Source organism: Procambarus clarkii, chromosome 91 (assembly GCF_040958095.1).
Source record: "Procambarus clarkii isolate CNS0578487 chromosome 91, FALCON_Pclarkii_2.0, whole genome shotgun sequence".
Lineage (NCBI taxonomy): Eukaryota > Metazoa > Arthropoda > Malacostraca > Decapoda > Cambaridae > Procambarus > Procambarus clarkii.
The window spans coordinates 11,502,490-11,520,683 of NC_091240.1; the positions used below are offsets into that span (position 1 = coordinate 11,502,490).

Consider the following 18,194-nt stretch of genomic DNA (forward strand, 5'->3'; position numbering starts at 1 on the left):
CGTGTCCCAATACAGGCCAATGTAATTTTCTGTTTAGCAGATTTTTTAAGTGCTTAGTTTGACATTCCTGTACTGTACGTACATTTGCAAGTACAGTAGAGCATTAACTATAATACTTTTACTGTACATGTGCCACATATTTTCTTACCGTAATTATAAATGTACAGAAGACCATTATCAATACAAAATTAATATCTACTTATTTAAGGATCAATAAAGTTTCCTAAAATATTCATCTAAAATACAAAAAGGTAAATACATTTCAGATAGTAAAAGAAAAAAAAATTAAATTAATTTTCCACCTGGCAAGACTCATCAGGAAAAATAGAGGAACTTTTGGTAAGACTTTCCAAAAGCCAGGGGTCACTCTCCCTGCCACCACCCTCTTGAGAATGACCAACAGGTAAATAGTTCAACATATAGACAGGTAAAGCATCTATAATGCCATTGACCACTTGACCATGTTCATAAACCAGAAAAATCACTCTGCAGTCATAAAAACCTACTAGGGGGGGGGGGGTTTAAACTTGAAAGAAAAGGACATTTGTACCATGCCAACATTGTCAGACTTTTTCTTCCAGAATAGCTATTCAATAGTGTACTTTAATCCTGCAAAAAATGGCTATCAATAAAAATAAAGTACTGTACTGTATAAAACACTAGCTATATAAAATTATTCACAAGCCATTTGATATCATTCCTTACATTGAAGCTTCACATGATCTTTCCATACTATTCTCCAAACTTTTGTCAAGGTCACTGTCTGAAAAGACTTTCTCCTCTCCATTCTCAAGAGGACACGGGGAATCCGAAGATACAAAGGCCGAAGGTGAAGAAGTTGGAGTTACTTTGAAGGATTCTCTAGCGTGCTCCTTCTTTACTACTTTAGCTTGTTCTGTGTCATCCCTAATGCTCAGTCGAGACTTCATCTGACGAGTCAGTGGAGGGACAGAGTTACGTGGGAGAAGGAAAGTGCTCAAGTTGAACAAGTCGAGGAACACTTTGTATCGATCACTGCAAGAGAACATAAGGCTTGTTACAACTTTAAATTGACAGTTAAAAACTCCTTAAACTGTTTGGTCAGTAGTAAATCATGATGTACGCATGAAAAAAATAACATACACAAAGGCCTAAAAGGTAAAGCAAAAATAATAAATTACATTATTAGTACAGTATAAGTCATCAAGAAAAAGTATCCCAATAATATCTAAAATAACTACAGATATATGATATACTATACAGTACTTCCATTGACAAAATATAAACCAAAACATTCAAAATACACACAATAGACTTCAAAATAACTGATAAATGCATCTGTTCCCTCTTGACCAACCTTAGTGTTGAGCGCAGATACTGATATCCTGAAGAACCTCCAGTGCCAATCAGCTGCGAGCCAATCATTCGCTGCACGAGCATTACATGATTGTCTGTAACAACCACACTGAATAATAAATCGGATAATAAATGTAAGTTATAAATACTGATGAAGTGTTTGGAAATATTTTATGTATTTAAGAATAAAAAATGTCCCTTTTTTTTTGTAATCACACATATGTAAGCTTGAGTGAAGTTGCTTATTGAAGCTTCATTGAGCAGTCTGAAGTTAATCCTCAGTTTCTAATATTTTATCATACAGATTCTAGACATGGATGCTACATGCCTAATGCTATAGAACTCATGAAAATAATAATTTATTAACATTACTCGACCAATGCAAAAATGACAAGCAAATAAAGGGTCCTACATTGTGCATTGATCTCCAAAATGCAGTAAAATGCTGTGCTTCTTTTAACTTAACATGAAAACAAAAAAATACATAATTAACAGCATGCGGGTATTAACGTATCTGCTTCATCAAGTAACAAATCTAGATTCTTTCATATTAACTAAAGAATTTATATTTGGTATTGTAAATATTAAATACTGTACTGTAATTATATAGTTTATACTATAGATACAGAATCCCAAAAATAATGTTATTTAACTATCACATTAGAAAATTGAATATTATTTACAAAATTACCTGCATCATTTATGTTAGCTTACATCTAATATAGTAACATTTTAGTATTACCCCAAAAATGTAAACTCGGTACACTCGTCATCTTAAGCTATGCCAAAATTCAATGTGCATTTAATGGATTTGTTAAATACACAAATACTGTACAGTATCTGCTAAGTAATCTCATCTAATCCTCCATATTACTTTTACAGTACTGTATTACTATTATTACTAGTACTGTATATGCACCCAATTTTATCAGATTGATACATGAACCCATAAATGAACTCAAATATGATATGCAAAGATCAACTTTTTCAAAGATTTAAAAACGAACAGACTACACTATTCATTATACAGTATAGTCAAAACAACAAGAGGTAATGAATGAGCTTTGTAGGAAAATGGATTTTGTAAATTGCCTTCATAGTCTACTTACACCTCCACTTAGTCATTAAAGAGTCAACATCCATGAGTAATGTAAGAAGCTGGTGGGGCTGATTGAAGCGAGGTTCTTCTCGATAGAAGGAAATCATGAGGGCTCCCTGAAGACCTTTGTGGCTAAGGCGTCTCTCCCCACGGGCCATTAGGGCATTGTGAGCCCTGACATCAAAAATGCTCTCAAACAGCTCTTGACGTTTCTTATGTTGTGCCGTCAAGTATGATTTTAGGGCCTCATTCTCCTCAGCCTGAGAAAATTTTATTAGAAATTTAGAAAAAACGTAATTTACAGTAAACACACATGCATACTGTACTGTAATATGAACAAGTAGAAAAAGCATCTAGTATAGATGAAAAATAATTCTGAGCAAGGTACTCTACTACTACAGTATCTTAGGCTAAATCTTATCATTCTTATGGACAGACCAATATTCCACACCAGCACAATAGGGGACCCTTTCATGTTCCTGTAAGGTTTATTGGTGCAAGGGACACATTGGTGATGTTCTCCCAAGCACAACCTTACATCAAAGATACCACCTAGAGAATAATCATTTGCCTGCTTGGCCACTGTCTCCAATCTTGCTCCATTAAAAAATATCATTGTTATTAGATTTTGTGTTGTGTACTAAAAGCTTAACCTAATAGCATTTGTCTTGACAGGTTTACTGATCTTACAGATTTCAGCTTTGAAAATATTTTGTTTTATAAATATGAACACAATTATGGTATCATACGAAAGCTAACCTTTGCCTCTTGTTGTTGTTCTTCAAGAATTGTATCTACCACCATTTTGTACTTTTTCCAGAAGTTAAAACCTTTCTCTTCCAGGCCTGGCGTACGTTCTAGCCATCGGTTTACCAGGTTCTGCAGGGATGGCTCATCCTCTGATGCCTTTATTGCTTTGTAAATTTCTGGTTCATCACCGAACACTTTTGTGTAGTTTTCTTGGTTGTAGCGCACTCTCAGTTCCTGCGAGACAAAATAGATAATATAAATCATATTTACAAAGCTGTACCACAATATCAACATCATCCTCCCATCTCCACACCGGATCCTCCCAGATATATCCTCGCCACCAATCCTCTTTTTTTAAAATCCCCAAACACCTGCAGCCCAATACCGTCTAAACTGTATTAATAGATTTACCTGTGCCACTAACCCTAGTGGTCTCAACGAGGACAGGAAGCCGACGACTTGTCAAAGGTCCCTCTCACCCCCCCCCCCACCTATTTGCCTTTATGATCTTTTCTAAGAATATTTTAAAACTCTTGCACAGTTTTGGCAGTTACGGCTTTGGCGGGTAGGCGGTTTCAAGGGACCATCTCCTGTTCTCAGACCAACATTGAAGCTTCTTGAGCTAGAAACCGTTGCCCCTTGGTTATGTTACATCTGACCTTTTGAAGAAAATATCCGGATCAACATTCTCTAACTTGTTTAGTATTTTACAAGTTTTAATGAGATCCATCCTATCATGCCTAGTTTGCAGTGTTGTTAGTTCTGTGGCCTTCAAGCGTTTCTGATACAAGAGATGACTTGACTCTGGAATGACTTTTGTTGCTCGGTGCTGCACCTTCTCTATAGCAGCTATGTCCTTCTAAAAATGAGGTCTCCATGCTTGGATACAGTAATCCAAATGGGGGCACACCAGAGATTGTAGCAAGTATATTAAGTCAATAACATACTCGCTCCAAACTCACATTACCTTAATGAGACTAGTTTGTTAAGTCTACTTAATCCATTAATGACAAAACTCATACCTCTTCCCTAATTACAGTTAACACTCTTTCCCACTTATTAGGCGAGGTGTGGTCCGATTATATATGCAATCTAGAGGAATAATTAATCTCACAGCACCGCTCCTGCGCCAGGCAAGTCCACTACAAGCTCGCCATAGCCCGTGCTACTTGCTCTGCTCCTGTGCCAAGTAAGTTACGGACTCACCATAGCCCGTGCTACTTGGAACTTGTTCCGAGCAGCTGAATCTATAACAACAACAGTAATTAATGAATTGAATCAATCCACAGTTACAGCCCCGCTCCTGTGCCAGGTAAGTCCACTACGAGCTCACCATAGTCTGTGCTACTTGGAACTTTTTGTTCCCAGTAGCTGAATCTATAACAACAACAGTAATTAATTACGGGCTATTCGTGCCCATGCCACATCTTTGGTGGCTTAATCTTCATCAATTTAGTAATTCACAGACGTCCTATATATAGGAAAAGAAGCACACAGTCTAGGGCTGTCAATCACCCTAATTTGGATACCAAGTCATATTGGTATAGATAGTAATGAAAAGGCAGACTCACTAGCAAAAGCTAACACTGCTCTGCCTGTTCTACAAGTTAAAATACCTCCAAGTTTTTCACAGATTAAGGAGGAAATCAAGAAGAAAATACTCCCAACTATCAAAAGTCGCTAAAGAGCAAAGTAGCGGAAGGAAGATCCACTGCGATGTGGTACGAACAAGACACTGGGTACTCCTCTTACAAGCCTGGCAAAAAGATATCCAGAGACAATGCGGTAGCCATACACAGACTCAGACTTGTTATAAGTGCTACTGGGAGGTAATGCCCAGGTTAAAGAAGGTTAAGGGGGAGGTTAAAGAATGTCATATCTGTGGAGCAGATGCAGAGGCGCCACTATTACACTACTTACTGGAATGTATAGCAACTGAAGCCCCGCGCATCAAACTCAACATTCATCCAACAAGCAGTTGGATGATTCTTCAAAGCAGCTGAAGAATGGGATACATTAGTGAACACTGTGCATCTATATCCGCCACCAAGATAATGCTATTAAAACAAGACTAAAACCAGTGTGCTAAAACAGAAGCGGAAAAGAAAGAGAAAGAGGGAGAAAAGGAGGAAACCCCACCTCCACAAAGCACTTGTGTGGAGGCGAGGTTTCCACCTCACACAAGTGGAGGTGGAAGTGAGTTTTGCCCACAAGTGTGTTCTATTTGTGTGGAGGTGGTCAAATAAATATGACCAAATATCACAGTAAAAAGGTTATCGTAAATAATTGATCTCAATTACGGGCTCACTATAGCCCGTGCAACATGGACATTTCGTTCTTGGTAGCTAAAGCTAAAAACAACAACAGTGGTTCAGTACAGACACTTGAGAGTTACCACACATCTTCAACCTCAAGAATGTAGAACTCTACGTGTCCAGTTCCAACCGACCCCAAGACGCTTCAGTTTCGACACAAAGCAGACAGTCAGACTCCAACCGCATCGAGCTCCGCGACTCCGGCTTCACTCGGCTCTCTGCTCTGCCCCCGGCTTTGTTTTAACTTCTACGACAATGCCAACAACCGACTGCTGCAACCAAGACTACTAAATATCAAAACCACTAAACTGTATCTAATCAACCGAACAACGTAACATAATCGTACGTTACAGATTTATACAGTTGAACCATTACCTTCTTTTCCTTATAGTCAAAAGTACGCTTGATTATCCCAAGAGTTTGGTTAGCTTTTCTGACTGCTGCACCCACCTGTTGTGCAACTTTTAACGAGTGGTGGATTTTGACTCAAGGTCCATTTCTTCGTTAATCTGCTGTAATGTAATGCTATTCATTTGGTAGGCGTGGCGCGGGTTGTTATGCCTCACGTGTATGGTCTTGCATTTGTCGATATTAAAATGCATTTTGAAATAGGCATGTATCATCAAATACATGCCTAATAATGAAATAGGCAATAATCAAAATAGGTATGGTTATGATTTTCGGTGGCTGGAGTACTGAATCTTACCAGCTGGTGGGCTGAGAGGCAGACAGCACGAGTGCCTGACTTACGGGCTATTCATGCCCGTGCCACCTATTGGGTGGCTTAATCCTCAGCAATCGAGTGCCTGACAACAGGTCGAATCTTTGTTAACTGTGAATGCCCGATTGCTTGTAAATCCCCGACTGGTTTTTGACCTTTTGCTAGCTTAACTGTGAATGCCCGACTTCCTTTGACTGACTATGACTGACTGTTTGTGACTGTGAATGTCTGCCTGACTGACTTAACCGTGGGGGCCTCTGATTTACCTGTGGGCCACTAACTCTAGTGGCCTCTATGAGAATCTGAAGCCGGCGGCTTGTCGAAGGTTCCCCCCCCCCATTTTCCTTGATAATCTTTTCGATGTATATACCAGAATAATACCCTCTGACTAGTTATGCCTAACGGCCTGGCTCTGGCTGGATGCTACATAACAGAGGCAGTGGAATCTGTGAATAATAATAATAATAACCGCTGGCCTAGCGACGGGAAGACTGTCACAGTAAACCCAATGGGGCCTCCCAGTTTAGCGAGATTCGGCAAACTTAATACTGTATTCCGGATTTAACAGCCAATAATTCGGTAAATGAGGCGCCAGTTACCGATCTCAAATTCGGTTGTTAGAACCGGCGGAACTATACATCAGAGGTTATCTTGAGATGATCTCGGGGCTTAGCGTCCCGGCGGCCCGGTCCTCTACCAGACCGCCCAATCTTTTCCTTCCTTTAGTTCTTTACAGTGACAACTATTCACCCATTGTACAGTGAATAGCGTACAGTGTTTTTCGTATAATTTGTGATGAAACTTTATCATTATTAATATTATTATTACTATGCCTTAAATTTGCAGCTTTCCTATTCAATTTTGTTATGCTCAAAACACAGTAGCTTCATGGAATGTACATTTCTTACCTATGATATCACCACTAATACATAATTTATGTGCTTTTTAATAAAATAAAATATATTTTGAAGAACTTTTGGCAAATTTTAAGATTTTTCAGCAAATTAAATCATGGAAACCTAATCAGTAAATTTTCTTGAATATGTTGAACAGTAGCCATTGTATAGCCTACAATGCTACCATATTACTGCACGCTTCAAAATGGCTGCTACACAGCTAACTTTTATCAGTCCATCAGATACATGGCTTGGACTAAAAATACCTTAACTGCTAACACTCACCCCTTTGACTCCAAGTTTGTTCTCAAGGAGTCTGAACTGATAACTCTGGAAGCCTGACGCAGGAGACAGGTAATCCCGGAACTCCATGAAATCAAGAGGCGTCATCGTCTCCAAGATGAGAAACTGGTCCACACACAGCTGTTTAAGAAGGACTCATTACTAAACGGTAGAATAATTATACCCAAATATCTACTCATTACTAAACGGTTTAATAATTATACCCAAATATCTACTCATTACTAAACGGTAGAATGATTATACCCAAATATCTACTCATTACTAAACGGTAGAATAATTATACCCAAATATCTACGTCTCAATCACATTTCACTATTCATGTTCCTGGGGCGACCTCACGCATGCATGTCTGTCATTGTGTAAAATTGCCTAAATTGCTCATCTTCAAAGTAGTGTATGTGAGGTGTGGTGTGGACTTGAACTTCCTCACGTAACTGGTAACAGGAGCCATCTGGAAGCCCCATATGTTGCAGGTAGGAACTTTGTACCACCCATCGTGGCAAAAATATTACTTTCTTCATTTCCGTAACTTTTCAAGATTTAATTTACACAAGAGGTAATTATTAGCCAACTGTGTTAATAATACATATATGCAGTATCACTAACAAATCCAAAGACAGCAAACTTGCATATTTTATTCTATAGAAATGAAGCCATGATGGGGTGGACATACCCCTCTCGTCTCGGGTGTAATTCTGTTACACTAATTCTCCTGTTACTACTATTGTAGGTGTTTACAGTGTTCTTGTGGCTACTGCTGCTTGCATTACACTACTATTTCTGCATTCTGGTACTACTACTCCAGTTGGTACCGATACGTGACCCCATCTTGAGCGAGTACTGTGACTTGCCCTCATTATAACAATAACCCATTATGAACATGGGTATGACCTACCTTAAAAGTATAAGCATAACCCATTATGGGAACGACTGACCCACCTTGAGTATGAGTGTGACCCTCTGCATGCGCTTGACAATTTCGAGCATCTTGTGTTCATCCACTTCCTCCTGACTGAAGATCTCCCGCACAGAGTCTATCTCGAAAATGATTTGCTTGAACCATAGCTCGTATGCTGGGGTAGAGATAAAGACTGGTATTAGCAGCATCAGCAATGTTACACTCTACATTACGCCTTGCATGTCTGCCGAGGTGGCAGACAGCAGCGGCAATGTGCTGTACTGAAGACTCGAGAAATATGTTCAGAAGTGAAAGTGAGTGCGAGTGTGTGGCTGCACGTGCGTGTGTTCGTCCCCCCCCCCTCCTCCTCCTCCTCCCCCCGAGAGCAGCCCGTCCTCCAAACGAAGACCCAAAAGTGATTCCATGTACCCGCCAAACCCCCTTTTTATGAATGAAAAACGGTTTACACACGACTCAACTGATGACGTTCGAACACTTCCAGAACAACTGCTTCACTGACGAATTTTGTTCGAACCACAACACTGTAAATGCTTCAAACACGTAGCACAAATACAAATAATCGCCAACAGAACCTATGCCTATGCACAATATGCAATTATAATCATTTATATTTGAGAAACTTCCCGTTTTGAATGAACAGCATGTAAAAATTTATGAATGCGTCTGTGGGGTCGACCGCTGGATGTAATGGACTTGGTCTGAGGACGGGTTGCAGTGAGAGAAAAGGGGTGGGGGGGGGAGGGAGGGAAGAAGGGAAAGTGGTTAAGAAATGAAATCCACACAATGAAGGAGGGACGCATCCCATCTCACGATCGTCGTCGCCCCTAAATCAACAACAACACAATGAAGGCTGTATTAAAAATATACCACAAAAACACTAAGTATTGTAATGCTGATTTGACTAAAACATCTGTAGTGAACTTACATTTGAGTATGGCAAAGAGAAATGTTTACAAACCATTTTTTTCTCTTGTGAGGGATGTGTATTATTGCTCGAGTCTGGCAAAAGCATGACCCACACTAACAAAATACTCCAATAACCTATTAATTGATGTATAAGTTACTCTGGCAGTCGAGTGAAACTGCAATGGATCCAGCCAGTAACTGGATGGGTGCCTGGACGTGCAGCCTTGCCCAAGGATAAGGGGAGCTCGCCCATAAATTTAAAAAGAGAATGTCTGTTCAAAGTTGGAAGTAACACGGCTAGCCTTACCCAAATTTGTAGGGTTAATGTACTAGGGCCCTCCAGTGCGGTTCCCCACACGGGGCCCTCCATCAGTCATGCAATAGGTGATTATACAAAAGAGGATGACGAGGGCTTCAAACAAGTACCAAAACAAAGACTTCAAACAAAGTACCTGCCCGAAACGCTACGCGTACTAGTGGCTTTACAAGATTGTAATTACCATATTATGTATCCTCACAATCCCAACGTACCTTCTTGTATATGCATAAGTAAATAAATAAAATAAATAAATAATAAGTCAAAACCAGAGGAAGTATGAGACTGGACAAAGAGGAGCGACAGGATGAACAAGTATGAGACTGGAGAAAGAGGAGCGACAGGATGAACAACGTCAGCACCAAGTCAAAGGTGGAGAGTGGCACACCTTAACTTTCCTGCAGCGGGACTGACATCAGCAAAGTACAAATGGATTATTGAAGCCGGCCGCGCCCACAGAGCCAAGTATCGCATAGAGAGCAAATTTGTAGGTGGCAAGGTCATTGCACGGGGGTGCAGGGGCTCAGCGCCCTGCTGCTCTGCACAGACCAGCCATGAGTATCAAGGTAAGGATATTAAACTCTTTGAAGCAGCCCCACAGACTAGACAAACTAAAATTATACTCAAGAACTACAGTATTCAGCCCAAGTTTAAATGATTCAAGAAATATTAATTATTCCAGCCCATCCCTCCTGTTTAGATCGTACATACAGTAACCATTGTACATATATTTACGTAATGGACAATTAGAAAATAGATTTTGGTGCTAAAATCTTTGGTACTAAAAAGTTTGGTACTAATACAGCCACATCCTAAGCCTAATACACTCTATAAGGCTTAATACAGTCTATATATCTTCTATAATAGTCCTAGGAATATTTGAATTTGGTTTTTAGCTATATTTTTTCCGGACTAATAAATTTAATAGTACCAAATTCTACTATCTAATTGTCCAGTACGTTAATTTATGTACGATAGTCCAGTGTTACAAAAAACTATCTAAAGAGGAAAATGGGTCTAATTATTCACCCCCCCCCCAACCCCCTACCCGATTCTTAAGGATTCAATTCTTGGGGAAGGAGGGGGGGGGGGAGAGCTTAGGGAGGAGGGGGAAGTGGGGATCACTAGACAGTTTTATACACTGTGCCGAGAACAGACTTAATATTACTTAATTCGGTCATCTGCAGGTGGGAATTTATTCTCGCAGGTTATTTTAAACATATACACATTTTAAAATGATATACTATCATGCTGCTACCTCACAGTGATTGGCTGGCTGGATTGATGTCCACAGCTTCGCTTCGGGCGATGTTCCAAGGACAATTGGCCTCATTTTATCGTAAAAGAATTGCACATTCTGTTCAAAACCTGTATATTTTAGGACACCCGTTTATCAGCTGCCACTCTTGACCACAATTATTTATGCAAGTGAGGAAATAAAGCTTAAGGTGACTTCATGTAAACTTTAGTAGAATACCGAGAATGTGTATCTATAACGTCACGGGACAGTTCATATTAGCTCTAATTGCCTCTTCATTTCAATTTTGTGAGATCAGTTGTGCCAAATATACGTGTTAAAACTCCCTTTGTTTTTGCAATATGTTATCTTTCAAACTGTTAGCTAAATGTTCGCTCACTTTATGCCTAAAATGTACGTTTTATTTAGATAGCCTTATCTAACTAAGGCTATCAAGTTCGAACGAAATCCCTTGAACCAATACTGGCTGGACTACAGCAATGATTTGTACAAGTTTTTTTACGAATTAAGTTTCTGATTCTGATAACTATAATATCTATGTACTAAGATGTTATTGTGACTCGAGTAATTAATGCACTCTACTTTTTATGTATACGTAACCCCCAATTATAAATGAACAAACCATTTACGAATACAATTTGATCCGATGTGTAAAATAATTAAGGCAGTAAAGTGTTATCTGCAATCGTTTAAAACTATTGTCCGAGTAGGCTTTAAATTAAACCGTCCAAATGTGTCTTTGAAGGTCAACTCACTGACGGAAATGCTTTAATAAAAAGATTATCCAGTTCACTTTATAGGATTGTTGTTGTAAACATGTGGGCCTCCACAGGCCCTGGTGCCATGGTCACCTTATACAAAAACTATGTTAAAATGTCACGGTACCAAGCTGAAGAGTCCTGATTGACTTAAGGAATCCAAATCTCTTAGAATAATCAACATTGCATTAAGAAGCTCTTTTTTTCAGAATAATCTACATAACTGAGAAGCTATAACTTCTTTGAAGAAAAACATAGTTTCACTAATCATCGCTACTCGAAAGAGCTATACTGTATTGAGATGCCAGAAAAAAAAGTTTTTAAATAATGAAATAAATTACAGACATAACCCTAATTTAACCGAGGCACCATCACGTAGAACCACCAGAGACGTCCACAGCCTAACACCAAGCACCTCCCTCCCTCCCTTCCTCCCAAAGAACCAAGTACCTCATATGAAAAGAACACCTTCCCAGGAGACACTGCATAAACTACCGTTCCCTTGAAGAACCACCATTACCCTGAAAAATCCACCTTTAGTGTAATTAGCCAACATTACCTTTAAGAAAAACGAAAACTAGAATGCATAAACCTTACCTTGATGAATGACTATGAAGAGGTGTTCATCGTGGACCGTTGACTTGCAGCTTTGAGCACTAAGGAGTTGGTGAAGCTTGAGGTACGATGTATAGGTGATGCCGCCGAACTCCTCCGCCAGATTCCTGCCCTCCTGAGACACGTCCAACCTGACGAAGGAAACACACACGTTATAGTCAAGGGGTGAAGCCCAGCATCGTCTGAATGCTGTAGTATAGTATACTGGCTGAGGGTTCGGCCATGGCACGAGATGGTTAGATAGGCTGGGCTAGGGCAGGATAGGGGATGATTCGGCCATGTCACGAGATGGTTGGATAGACCGAGCTAGGATTAGATATGAAGTCATAAGCTCCCTGTGGATAAAACATGTTCATTTAACGTTTTAATCAACATACGATTAACAATGACTCGTCACTACACCAACTAACCTTGCCCAGTTTTGCTCCCCAGGGGGTCTATATGGGACGAGGACCAGCGTACTGGACGTGCATCGTAACCCGCTGGACCACGATAGATAATTATATTATATCTCACTCATTCACGGTAGCCTAGCACACTCATTCATGGTAGCCTAGCACACTCATTCACGGTAGCCTAGCACACTCATTCACGGTAGCCTAGCACACTCATTCATGGTAGCCTAGCACACTCATTCACGGTAGCCTAGCACACTCATTCACGGTAGCCTAGCACACTCATTCATGGTAGCCTAGCACACTCATTCACGGTAGCCTAGCAAAAGGGTCACTTTTGTATTGCTTTTTACTTTACTGTTACAAACGTATAGGAACCACACCCATGCTTGTAACCCGTATTGGTCAGTACTCGCAAGACTGGCAATCCCAGATATTTAAAGCCTACCAAGAATATAAGCATGACAAATTTTTCCGAGTGCGTGTTATGTATGCGAACGAAGACTGCCAGAGATATGCGTGTGTTGTGTACCAAGATATCACTCTTAACCGCGCCAAGGTTCGCTACCCAACCACTACCATAACACTCAAATAGTAAAACTCAAACCAAACAAATCCCCAGGGCCGGATGAAGTGTTTGCCAGGGTGCTTAAAGAATGCAAAGAGGAGCTTTGCGACCCACTGTCTACCATATTTAATAAATCAATAGAGTCAGGCAGAGTGCCAGAGTTATGGAAAGTTGCTAATGTGATACCAGTTTTTAAGAAAGGAGATAGATCACTTGCGTTAAGCTATCGACCAATTAGCCTAACGTCTATTATGGGAAAGTTACTCTAATCTATAATTGCAAATAAAATAAATTGCCTAAATGTATTGTTTATAAATTTCCTAACAAAGATTATGACTAGAAACACTTTCGAGAAAAGAGTTTGTTGTTGTGAGGGAGTTTCCTGAAGGCGGTGGCCTAGATAACATGACTCTTGACAGCCTTATTTTCGTGTTCTCTTGCGCGTCACGCGGCCAAGAACGGGATCTGACTGTTATAGGCCAACTGGCTCGTGGTGAGTTTTGAGGACCCAGATTTAAACTGGTATCTATTGACTGGTTAGTGCAGCAATAAAATACTTTAATTAAATTTTTGATATGTACAAGAGTTCTTACATTCTCTCTCTATAGATCAGATTGATCTCATGACTGGCCGGCATAGCGTGCCTAGGTAATCAAGGTATTTCTGCAAAACAATATATTTTGTTTAGGCTTGGCGTGTAGGGCTTTCGATCATGGATTTGACGGAGCAAGAATGTTAAATGAGGCTATGTCGTCAACTCACACCAGAGAGAAACCATGTAGCAATAAAGTTAGCAATTAGCAGCGGACGGTGGATGGGTGAGAGCTGCCTACCATATATAAGTGAACAAGTGAACAGGGTTTATACAGCTGGGTAGGTACACAAGAGGTGTAACCCGCTTCTCCGTGTATACACAATGACACGAGTTAATTTGTTTCTGATTTTCGTCAAGGACTAACGTGTAACGGGGGTCAATTTATCTCGGATCTCTAAGCTCCGCCTGACTGCTGGGTGGACAGCGCTTCGGATACGTAGTCCTGAGGTTCCGGGTTCGATCCCCGGTGGAGGCGGAGACAAATGGGCAAAATGTTTCTTTCACCCTGATGCGCCCCTGTTATCTAGCAGCAAATAGGTACCTGGGAGTTAGACAGCTGTTACGAGCTGCTGCCTGGGGGTGGAGGCCTGGTCGAGGACCGTGCCGCGGGGACACTAAACCCCGAAATCATCTCAAGATAACCTTCCTTAGAACAGCTCAAGACTGTTACAAACGTATACTGGCTGGTTAATTAGTAACCTATTGTGGTGGCCTTGAACTTTAGGCCTCTGGGTTTTTATCGACACCAAACCGAAACTTATTAGGAACAGAAGCCTATAATTTGTGGACCCACCCATAGCCAAGGATAGGGCTGTGTTCACGGTCAACTATCCACCAACTGGTTGACTGACCTACATTTTCTGATTTTTGATCCTCATATCTCTGCCTCCTCCCTCCTTACCAAGTCCTGTGGTCATCACAGCTGAAACTGAAGCACACAAATGGTAGTGTGTATGTTAAATTTAAATACTGAAAGTAAGGTTCTCGGCTGTCTATAATAAACATGATAATCCTAGTTACACAGCAACAAGTTATAATTTTATATCTGATGTTAAACGTATATTATATTATATATATTATATATATATTATATATATATATTATATATATATATATATATATATATTATATATATATATATATTATATATATATATATATAGGATCTTTGATAGGCGTGTGAAGTGTTTAAGAAATATGCAAAGTGCTAAACATGTACACACAAGCGTGTAAAACGTGTCCAATATGTGTAAATGACTTACACACAGCTTCAAATGTAGACATGTTGACAGAGCCCTAGGCCCAGAAACCCCCTACACCAGTCTATTAAAGATGGGAGGAGAGACCCAGAAGCTGAAACAGAGCCTCTTCCCCTCAAAGACAACTAGGTGAGCACGTGTGTAATAAAAGACCATAAGCTAGAGGAACGCTTGGGACACATCAACACTATTGGCGTATTAATGCTACAATGTGGCGACGTCACTCACTCAACCGCACTCAACCGTCCTCTAGCAGTCCAGAGATTCCCAGTCAGGACAAATGTCTGATTTTTGTTAGCCTAGGTTATGTTAGGGTTTGTTAGGCTAGGCTATGTTAGGGTTTGTTAGCCTAGGCTATGTTAGGGTTTGTTAGCCTAGGCTATGTTAGGGTTTGTTAGCCTAGGCTATGTTAGGGTTTGTTAGCCTAGGCTATGTTAGGGTTTGTTAGGCTAGGCTATGTTAGGGTTTGTTAGGCTAGGCTATGTTAGGATTTGTTAAAGGTTAAAGGGATTAACATAAAGGGATTTGTTAACTTTTGGGGCCATCTTTCAGAACTGCTTGGCTGCCTCGACTCAACGTTGAAATTGAAACTAAGTTTATTGAAGTATAAATACACACAATGTGGTCGACTCAGCGTTGATTCAGTGTTTATTGTATGTTACTGAAGGTACAACACACCAAGAGTAGGGTATTTTTTGATTATCCCCTAACGCCCCTTGCCACTTGGGGGGGGGGATAGGGTTTTTATGTAGCTTCAGGGGCACCAATTCCCCCAGCCACTGGACATGGTGAGAAGGCACCCCTAAGTATACCTATTTCCCTCTCAACACAAAAATATCTGTACTATATATAAAAATGGTAGATGGTAATCTCAACCCACAAGAGTTAAGCTGATGATGATGATAAATAACCGGGCTGTGGTGAATATGTTGGCCTGTGGGCCGCTTCAAGCAACAGCCTAGTGGACCAAACTCTCTGGAGGCCGGGCTTGGGGGAGTTGAACTCCCAGAACCCCGTCAAACAGGTATGTAAAATGGACAATTTTGTATTTTGTTTTTTCTTAAACAAGACACAGCAGACAAAGGGAGAGGTGCACAGTATATCATTAAAAAAGAACTAAAGCTGAGGGCAAAACCACAAAAGCTGCCTAAGCGACAGGTACGCAAGGTGTATGTTGTGACGCAGGTTGTAAGTCGCGTGACGCAAGATGCGGTAGGTTACGTGACCCAAGGTACAGGTTACGCAAGAGCAGAGCAAAACTACCATGTGTCGGGTACACAGCAGGCAAACTCGAGGCTAAAATAACGTTGATAGAGCGATACTTCCGGACTGGTGTGCCCAGCAAGGGTTATAACCAGGCTGGGTTAGCGGGGACTGGATGATGTAGGGGTGCTGGGAATAGTCCAGAGTGGGTATTATAGCCGACCCACCTCTGTGGGTCTGGGGGAGTAGAGCCAAAACTTGGGAGAATTTTCATCCTTATGTCATTGCTAATCTTTAACCCTAATTCAACCCGACCTATCCTAACCAAAGATATAACTTTTATTTATGGTTCGCACAAGATGGGCGACCTCACATGCCGTAATGTCATAATTGTATTCCAGCCGAGGTTTTCAATCCTACTGGAGTTGATCTTGGAGGCTATCTTAGAGACCCCGTATAGCGCATCTTGTGCATGTTTGAACATCAAGTACAAGTAAGTTTATCGAGATGAAAATATAAATCCCTAAAGGATAAAGTAGCTTAGACTTACATTACACACAGAAATCACAATAGCGTTGTGATACATCAAATGAACAAATCCACAAGGGCCGTGATGAGGGTTCGAACCTACGTCCGGGATAGTCCCAGACTTAGCTTAGTCTTGTTTTTATTACCACAGCCCTCTCAAAGAGCCGTAGTAAGGTCATTCCCCCGGTCAGACTAAAAATGTTTACCTGAGTAAAATCTTAAGGAATACGTCTGAGGAGCGGGAGACGGTTTTACGACCTTGTTGAGGGAACCACTGCGTGTAAGGCTTCTCCTTGAGAGTAAAAACTGGCGCTTACATCTTGACTGGTGGAACGAGGGAGATACACTCTAAAGATAATGGTTGACGTTCGGCTGGTATAGGTTTTCACCGTGCAAAACAAGATAGCTTAGGAGGCCAGGCGGCGGGAGTGTTCTTACTCACACAACAATGCTGTCCTCACCTGCCTGCACGGCTGTCCGGCCCTACCCGCTTCCCTATAACAAAAATTACCCAACCAGCCTCTTCCAAACACCTCCCGCCAACGCCCCTCTTCTGAATTCCGAAACATTTAAAAAGTTAGACAAATAGATACAATTCTAGCTGGACTCAACAAATACCCAGTAGATTATTATATATATTTAATTTAAAAGCCTAGCATGCAATTTCAGTAGTAACATTACCTAAATATATGTTATACTTAGGCTTGACTAGGTAACAAAATTATCTACAAAACATGAAAACGAGTTGTACATCGCCAGCAGATGGGCTAGCCTAACAGGACGCGGCCTGGTTAGGGACCGGGCCGCGGGGATCTTGATCCTCGGAACCGTCACAAGGTATCCGCAAGTCAGTAATGAATCGTGTAACTCGTAAATGCGATGAGGCTTCAACAAGATTTATATTGCTCGTCAACATGACTTTTTCATGGCAATAATTCTCACCACCACCCACCCTTCCGTACTCCCCCACCCTCGCCACCACCCACCCTTCCGTACTCCCCCACCCTCGCCACCACCCACCCTTCCATACTCCCCCACCCTCACCCACTCACGCCCCGCCCGGCCCGTCACCCTCCGCCCACACCGCCTGAATGACGCTACTGGACCCTAGACTATAAGGAAGCCAGACAAACACCCCGACACCGTCTTCTCCACTTCCTGACACATGTGAACATCTGAAGAAAATAGGAAAATATTATTTCTCAAATATATTGTTCTGTAAAGATTCTCCCACTTTGCACGGGCAAGATGGGGTAAATCTTAGGGGGTTGGCAAATGTTAATCTTGTTTAATAAGGATTAAACCTTATTGAACACTTGAGACAGCTAAGGAAGTCCCAGGTGTGTCTGGGTACAAGTGACAGAATGAACAACCCAGCGGGTTTTCTTCCTATTGGGGAGTGTTGTCCATGCTGCTTTGGCGGCATAGTCACTCTGGATGAGTGCCGCTGCACAAT

At 41.0% G+C, this 18,194-nt stretch overlaps 1 protein-coding gene across 1 annotated transcript in view; it reads right to left on the reverse strand.

Moving 5' to 3' along the window:
- v (Tryptophan 2,3-dioxygenase vermilion) overlaps nucleotides 1–18,194 on the reverse strand; it is a 34,224-nt gene that overhangs the window by 403 nt on the left and 15,627 nt on the right. Inside the window, exons 2-8 of the mRNA XM_045768215.2 lie at nucleotides 12,174–12,322; nucleotides 8,359–8,492; nucleotides 7,402–7,539; nucleotides 3,194–3,418; nucleotides 2,445–2,694; nucleotides 1,337–1,430; nucleotides 1–1,014 (exon numbers count right to left, since the gene is read on the reverse strand). The exon at nucleotides 1–1,014 is cut by the window's left edge and continues 403 nt beyond it. Coding sequence (XP_045624171.1) covers nucleotides 702–1,014; nucleotides 1,337–1,430; nucleotides 2,445–2,694; nucleotides 3,194–3,418; nucleotides 7,402–7,539; nucleotides 8,359–8,492; nucleotides 12,174–12,322 — 1,303 coding nt within the window. The 3' untranslated portion in view covers nucleotides 1–701. The remainder of the gene's footprint in view (nucleotides 1,015–1,336; nucleotides 1,431–2,444; nucleotides 2,695–3,193; nucleotides 3,419–7,401; nucleotides 7,540–8,358; nucleotides 8,493–12,173; nucleotides 12,323–18,194) is intronic.